The 7787-nt window shown below is 53.5% G+C and overlaps 1 protein-coding gene across 1 annotated transcript; it reads left to right on the top strand.

Annotated features, from left to right (window-relative positions):
- LOC136301274 (peptidase inhibitor 16-like) lies at positions 1-7787 on the top strand. Its single transcript, XM_066204207.1, has 6 exons — positions 1-206; positions 1423-1635; positions 2263-2372; positions 2649-2737; positions 3707-3760; positions 7675-7787. The coding sequence occupies exons 1-6, from the start codon at positions 54-56 to the stop codon at positions 7785-7787; spliced, it is 732 nt and encodes a 243-aa protein (XP_066060304.1). The 5' UTR covers positions 1-53.

Genomic DNA, 7787 nt, shown 5'->3' with positions numbered 1-7787 from the left:
TTAAATCTGACTGCCAGAGCCGTGGGCTGCTGAGAGCAGAAGCTGCCTGCACGATGCTGAGCTCAGGTCTTCTTCCCGTTCTCCTGGTGCTCTCAGTGCTGGAGCTGAGCTGGTCCCTGAGTGATGAAGAAAAGAAGATCATCTTGGATGAGCATAATAAATATCGCTCCCAGGTCTCTCCTCCTGCCCAGGCTATGATGAAGATGGTAAGTGGCTTTTATTACAGAGGAATGTTGGGGTGTTTGTGTGGTCCAAGGCTCGATCTTGGTGCAAGGAGAGATCAGATTGTTCCTTAGGGGAGGCAGAGCAATTCTCATGTAGGGTTACAAGTCAGTGGAGGGGTTCCCTAAACAGCCTCTAAAGAGAAGAGTTTCCTTTACCTCTGGAGTTGTCTTTGATCATTTTCTGGAAGTTCCCAAGTGTGATGTGAGTCCCCAGCTGCTGTTCCATGAGAGTGATGCAGCTCTCAGTGACATGAGTGCCTGCTGGAGCTCCCTGTGGTGGCAGGAAGGGCAGGTGAGGCCCTGCCATGAGCAGGTGCCGTGGCTTGGAGACTGCCAAGGGTTGGTGGGGAGATCCTGCTGTGTGGGACATCATGCAGTGCTCTGTATTTGCATCAACTTCAAAAGTGTTGGTCAAGTCTGTCAGTTATTTGGGCCCATCATGCTCCTTCTCCTCCCCATGCCTTGTGCAGGGCTGCCTTGGACGTGAGGGATCCCCTGTTTTGCTTGAGGAAATCACATCAGGTCCCACATCACATGTGGCTGCCGTGGGAGCAAAACTGAGCTCTAGAACTGGTGCTCTTTGTCTCGTTCAGACTCTTGATTTGATTAGAACTTGGCTATCAAGTTTTATCTTGCACCACATGTGATTTTTCCTCACTGTTTACAAATCATGGGGAGGAGGAGAATGACAACTGTTTATCCTGGAAAGTTGGAGCCCTTTTCTCCTTGGGTCACAGTGTGCTTAGACAACATCTCGCCAAAGTTGCCTAGGTTGCGTAAAGCCTTTGTGGGCTGAAAAATGAGAGCTTAACAACCAAAGGCAAAAGTGAAACTCAGGGAGAAGAGGCCTAACCAGTGACTGCAGACTCAAAGGGTACAGAGCCAGAACCCTCAGCACTGTGATGGTTTCTCCACACTGAGTTGAGGATGCTCCATTATGGTGTTAGATGAGCTCCAGGAGAGGTTGTGAGGGTCGTGCTGGTGCCCTGACCTTCTCCTGTTTGACCTATAAGCCAAGGCTTGTTCTGGGACTGACTATGGAGCTCCCCTCTCCTGAGGACTGTGTTGGGTAGGGGTTTGAATTTTCCTCATGAGTGGGGAGACTGTGGCCAGACAACGCAGGGGTCCTTGGTAAGTAAGGGTTCCTGTTGGAGAGCCCAGTGTTCCTCTCTGTGCGCTGACACCGAGCTCCTTTCAGACCTGGGACACAGACCTGGAGGTTGGTGCTCAAAACCATGCAAAGAATTGCATCTGGGGCCAGAACGGGGGCCGAGGCAGGGCAAACCTCTTTGCTACGGCTTCAACCCTGGACGTAAAATTGGCCATTGAAGAATGGGACAACGAGAGGAAATTCTACAACTTGAAAACATCGGAGTGTGTCCCTGGGCAGACGTGTGACAACTACACCCAGGTACCAGCTGCTGGGGTGGAGGGGCTGTTGGGACAGGAGCTGTGCCAGTGCCCCAGCTCCTCCCAAAATCTTTGCAAAAGGACAGAGGTCCAGGTGGGATTCACAATGGTAGAGGTGGACCTGGGCATGGTATCAGCCATAAATGGCCTTTCGGAGAAGACCTTTTTTGAGAAAAGCTCTACAGCCCCTTTTTTGGCTGCTCAGCAGAGCTCAGTGCCACCTTGTCTTGGGTAGAAGGATGAGGTCTGAGTGTTTCTTCACAGCTTGGGTGGGAGCAAGGAGGAGAAGAGAAGGTGGTGGTAAGTGGATGGATGGATGGATGGATGGATGGATGGATGGATGGATGGATGGATGGATGGATGGATGGTTCCAAGACCAAAGCAGAGGTGGTGATGCTCTGCCTGGGTAGCCTATATGGAAGGAAAGCTGTGGCACTGGAATATATGACCTTGGGAAGGTGGTTCTGACAGGGGCAAGGGGAAGGATCCTGTATGCCAAAGCAACATGGGAATGTGGGATCTGGGGCACACACTGGGAGATGAGGAAGATATTGGAGCAGCCCTTAAGGCCAGGGGACAGGTTGCCTTCTCCCAGTCCCCTCACCTTCAACCCTGGTCTTTGCCTTAGGTGGTCTGGGCAGAAACAACTCGTGTTGGCTGCGGACACAGTTCTTGTAAGAAGGTCGATGGAATCGAAATAGAGAACGTGCAGCTGCTTGTTTGCAAATATTATCCCCCGTAAGTTCCAGGCCCCAATGTCCATCCCCTGCTCTGTTCTGAGGGGGGTGAGGGATCTGCTCCATGGACTTGTCTGCCCCGGCTTTAGCTGCCTTGGGCTCAGGCTGGTGAGTAAATGGCCCTGACAGGCCGTGGCAGGAGACCACAACCTGTTTTCTATGTTGATCCCAAGTTTTGCCTTGGCTGGGATATCCCAGCTGAATCAGCCCCTTCTCTCTGGGATGGGAGTTTCCCCTTTCCTCACACCTTCTTTATCTTGGCATTTTCTGCTTCCAGGGGTAATAGAAAGGACAAACTGCCCTACATGAAAGGACCCTCGTGTGAAATGTGTCCCACAGGCACAGTCTGTGAGAACAACCTGTGTGGTGAGTGAGCAGAGCTGTGTGTGGCCCCGGAGGGGCTGTTGGGACTGAGACCCTGGGCTGGGTCTGAGCTCGGAACCCTCCTGGAGCTGTCAGGAAGCCCTTGAACTGCTCTTCCAGGGCTGGACACTGAGACATCGGGAGCAATTCCTGCTCCTAACAGAGGTCAACTGCCTCAAGATGAGGAGGACTGGACAAGAGCCTCGTACCCCGTTAGGCAGCATTTTCTCTCCCTTGTGGGGCAGGAGGTTGTGTGAGGGACATGAGATGTCTCCAGGTTGGGAACCCCAGAGTGGGGGGAATGGCCCCGAGTGACCTGAGAGGGGCCAGCTGCTGTTTCAGCCCCTCTTTGGTTTCTGCTGGTCCTGCTCAGTGCAGGGATCTGCTGATGTGAGCCAGCCCTAACCTACGGCACTTTTAATTTCTGCATCTCTTTCATCCACCACAACAGCCCTGCTGAAACTCACAGCCACAACCAAACCAGAGCCCACAGTACCAGTACACACCAGAGCCAAACTAAAGCCCACAGCATCAAAGGCCACCATAACCACAGCCAAGCCACCATCCAAAAACTCACTTCCAACCACAGCCAAGCCACCACCCCCAGCCACACTGCCAATCACAGCCAAGCCCAAACCCCCAACACTCTTACCCATCACAAGAGCCAAACCAAAACATGTCACCACGGTCCCAAAGGACGACCCCAACCAGGCCAAAACCCATCACAACACTGGCTAAGCCAGCATCTGCTGCTACAACACCAGCATGTGCCACAACAGCAAAGACACAACGGAAAACTGCCACAAGCACCAAGTCAGAGCAGAGAGACCTGCTAAGGAAACGGGAGGACTCTTTCCTTTGAGCCCATGTTAGACTCATCTCCAGGGGTAGAGGCAGCCACTGAGAGCCTCTTAGCTCCTTCACTAAAGAGGATCTTCTCCTCTAACTTCATGATTTCTTCTTTTCCTTCAGTACCCGCAAAACGGAAGACAAACTCGGACCAGACAAGTGTGGATCCGCCCAAAGGTGGAGCCCCCAGGACCTGCTTGGGGCTTTCGCTCTTCCTCCTCCCCACTGCCATCCTGGTGGGCCTTCTGCTCTGAAGGGTCTTCCTCAGCTGTCCCTGCACCCCTCACCAAGGCTTCTGTCAGCGCTGGTTGTTCCACAGCCCTGGTAGGCTCAGGAGACTCCTTGGACAATTCACACGCTCCCTCCTTACGCTGCCTTCTCTGCTGCAGCCCCGGGGGAACTCTGTCCCCTTCCTGAGGAGACCTGAGGGCAGGAGGGTGTTTGCCGTAATGCTGCTGATTGTGGATGCTTCTCCTTTTTCCTGGCTTCTGTTCCATTTCCAGGCTGGAAGTGTTGAGCTCTCCCACTCACAAACCATGTGGCTGGCAGGCCCCACCACAGCGTGACCCCGGGGACAGCAGGGTGACCTGGGGACAGTGAGACATGGTGGTTGGCTTTGGTGTTTGTAGATGAGACATGGTGGTTTGCTTTGGTGTTTTCTTCCAGCAAAAATGCTCTTTTCTCTCTCAGTGTGTTCATCTCAATTTTGGACAAGTTTTACCTCTCTCCCTTCTTGTCCACAAAAGTGGCTGTTTTGAGGATTTCTGTTTTCTCCTGGTCCTGGTGTAGCTCTGGCCAGTATTATCCAGCTATTCTCCCTTCTCCTCCTCAGACTCTGCAGCCCTTGCCTCCTCCCTCTCTCTCCTCCCTCTCTCTGGCATGTCCCATTCCTCAGTTACTCCAATGCCACAGATTTATTTTACATGTGTGTTACATGTGTGTCTGCACCTGTGTGCACGCACAGAAGAGAAACCTTCAGAGCTGAGAGAGGCCACCAGCTCCGTTGTGTAGCTTTTCTCTGCATGGCTTCATTCTTTACATCATTTCAGTGTATTTGAATTTAAATACAGATCCTGCTTGATGTGTAACTTGTGCGTGTGTGATCAGGGAGAGCAAATCCCCACACGTGTTGGTACAATCTGAGTTCCAGAGATACGAGTGATGCTGTTAGAGGTCACTGGTGGCTCTGCTGCCCAGCAGCCTGCGGGGTGTTCTCAGGTCACTGGCCAGCCCAGCCCAGCCAGGCAGTGACCAGCAGATGGCACTGGGAGAGGCACCGCTGAGAACTGGGCAGCTCAACTCCCTGCCCGCAGTTCTGAGCTTTATTTCACCGCCAGCTTCAGATGTAGTTAAGAATCAGATTAAAAATAACCTCGTGCCCAGGTGCCGTGGCTGCTGCACCCTCTGCCAGCAGGTGAGCTCCTGCTGCCGAGCTGCCTTCGGGGGAGAAATCCATCCCTGGCTCGTGGACAGATGATAAAAATACAGCCCCAGAGGCTGCTCCTCCCCCGGGTGAGGGGAGAGGGGTCAGAGCTGGGAGAGCATTTCAGGACCTCGTCTGGTTTTGCAGCTGCGTGAAGGACACTGTGGCATTCCCTAAAAGTTCCCCAGAAACACTACAAGGAGCAGAAAAGCATTTCTCTTCCCAGCAACATCTGGGCACTTGGGCAGGCCCTGGTTTTTTGCAGGACTGACTCCCCTATCCTGCTGAGAGTCATCGAGGCATGAGGGTGCTGCTGATTAACAGCCACCAACATTAATTCCACATTTCCAGGACCGAAGTGTTTTATCACTGGTGTGGGGCTATGAACCTTGTGAAAACTCTTGAGCTGTGTTTTCCTGAAGGGTTTGACTTGTGGGGACAGGCTGTTGTGCAAGGACCTATTTATAGAGTTCCTTGCAGCAGCAAACTCCAACCCAGAAGGAAATCCGCTTTCCTCTTGCCCTGCTCCCCGGGACAGCGGGGCTGAGCCTGCCCACACAGGCATCTGGGGGCTTTGGCTTAATCCCGAATTTGGGCCTTTTGGCAAGGGCAGGCTTTGGTGTGGTGCACACGGGAGGACACAAACGTTCAAGGGAGCCTTTGGCAGCATTTCCACTCCGTTTCTGGGGTTGGCACAAAGGGGCCTCTGGCACTGGGGTGACCCTGGCAAAGATTCTGCCAGGTTCTTACAGCCCCATGGCCTGTGTGGTGGGAGCAGGAGGAGGCATTAACCCTCAGCCGGGCTGACTTGGGTTCAGTGCTGGGATTGCTGGTGTTTATGAGGCCTGGCTTCTTTATGAACCTGCTTGGTTCCCTCCATTCCTGGGCCTGTTTCCAGCAGGGACAGGGAGGTGTTTGCTGCTGGTTGAGCGAGAGCAGGTTCCTTTGCTTCAGCTCCCGAATCTCCTGTGCATGCAGTGGGTTCAAAGGTTGGGGTGAGCAGATACACCCTGCTGAGGGATTTGCATTTGGGGTTATGCTGCTGGCAGGTCCATCCAGCTTCCAAGTATTCCCTCAGAGCGTTTGGGCTGGAAGTGTTCTCTTGTGCCACAGTGTCCTGTGAGGGTCTGGGGAGGACCCACCTTTCTGGATCTTGCTTCCTGGCTGTTTTTTGCTAAATGGTGTTGCCCATCCATGCCATTGCAACGATCTGCAAAACTGAAACAGGAGGGCAGTTCTCCTGGTGGTAAAGCATCGATTTTGGCCAAATCTGCCAAGCCCCAGTCTGCAGCATGGCCTCCAGAGTAGCTCCTGTCTTCAGCTGCCAGAACAGAGTGGTTCTCACACCTCCTGCATTGTCAGGGTGGGAAAACCAGACGTGAGTCCACAATGGCAAAACTGGGATGACCAAAGGAAGGTTTTGATACCGCGGGCCAAGAGCTGCAAGTGAGCCCTGGTCATTTTCCTCATCTAGAGCTCCAGTTTCACAGATTCTTGGAAAGGCTGCAGGAGGCTGGGACTTCCCTAGAGAGCCTGGTGGTCCTAGTGACCTGCTGAGGTGGAGCTGGAGGGAATGGGGCTGTTCCTGCAGCTATTGAGGCATTGTGGTGACAGACACAATTGGGTAAGTCACAGATGGGGTGTCTCACCGTGACCTCCCTCACCTCAGCTCTCCTTGGCGCTCATTTGTACTGGTTTGGACAATACCCCAGTCTCACTCTGCCCAGCTCAGAGGGATTCCCAGTCAACACTTGTGTCCCAGCATTTTTAGATAATAGACTGGATGAATAGTGTGGAAGATGATAAACTCCAGAGCTCATAAATCCAGGCGAGTCGGGAGAAGAGAGAGATCCTGTTACTCTGTTAGACACCGGCCAGCCCCACTGGAGACCGTCGAGACACGAGTCAGTAGAAACCCAGGCTTGGTCACCTCTGTGCTGCAGAGTGGGGCCTCTCTGGAGCCACCAGGCTGGAGCAGACCCTGTCAGCTGTTGGTGTGTGTCTCCTGTCCCCGTGCAGTGTCTGCTGCTCCCCGGGGTGTGGGGACGGGCTGTTCCTTGAGCCAGCAGAAGGAAAGCTGCATTCCACACACACTTACCTAATGCCGGCTGGACACGAGTGTCTCAGCTCCAGGGTGGGGCTTGGACCTTGCCCTGCTAATCTTGATGCTTCAGACATTGGCTCCAGAAGGAGCCGTCGGAGCAGGTTGGGAGTTGAGAAATGGCCCTGCAGTCCTTTGGTAGCCGCCCTGCACTAGCCAAAGGCCTCAGCTCTTACTCACGTTTCCCCATGAGCCACATGCCCCGGTGATGACTCTTCCAGGGCTGTTTGCTCTTCCCCACAAGCTCTGTGTATCCCATTTGCCTTTATCCTTGTCATCCTTGCCACGCTATCTCCTGCAGGGCTCAGCCAGGGTGCTGTAATGCCAGGGGCTATGGGGAGCTTGGCCCTGCATCTCCACCTTCCCAGTCAGGTTTGGAGAGACCAGCACCTGCACTGGTCTAGTGGAAGGAGCCCACTAGAGGGGTTGGAATGAGATGAGCTCTCAGATTCTTCCCAACCCAAACCATTCCATGGCCCTATGATTCTCAGCACTGTCTTGTTCCTTGTAAGCCAGGCCACGGTGAGCTGGCCAGCAGGAGGTGGAGCCCATGTTGATGTTTTCCAGACGTTTCTCCAGGTCTCCAGAGAGACGACAGCAAATGTATTGAGGTGTCTCCATCAAGAGACAGATTTGCCTTAGCAATACATGGGAATCTCTGGTCTGACCATCTGAGTTAA

This window comes from Chamaea fasciata, unplaced genomic scaffold, assembly GCF_029207755.1.
Source record: "Chamaea fasciata isolate MVZ Bird 193981 ecotype frontalis unplaced genomic scaffold, bChaFas1.0.hap1 SCAF_25, whole genome shotgun sequence".
Lineage (NCBI taxonomy): Eukaryota > Metazoa > Chordata > Aves > Passeriformes > Sylviidae > Chamaea > Chamaea fasciata.
This window is presented reverse-complemented; position numbering and strand designations above follow the sequence as displayed.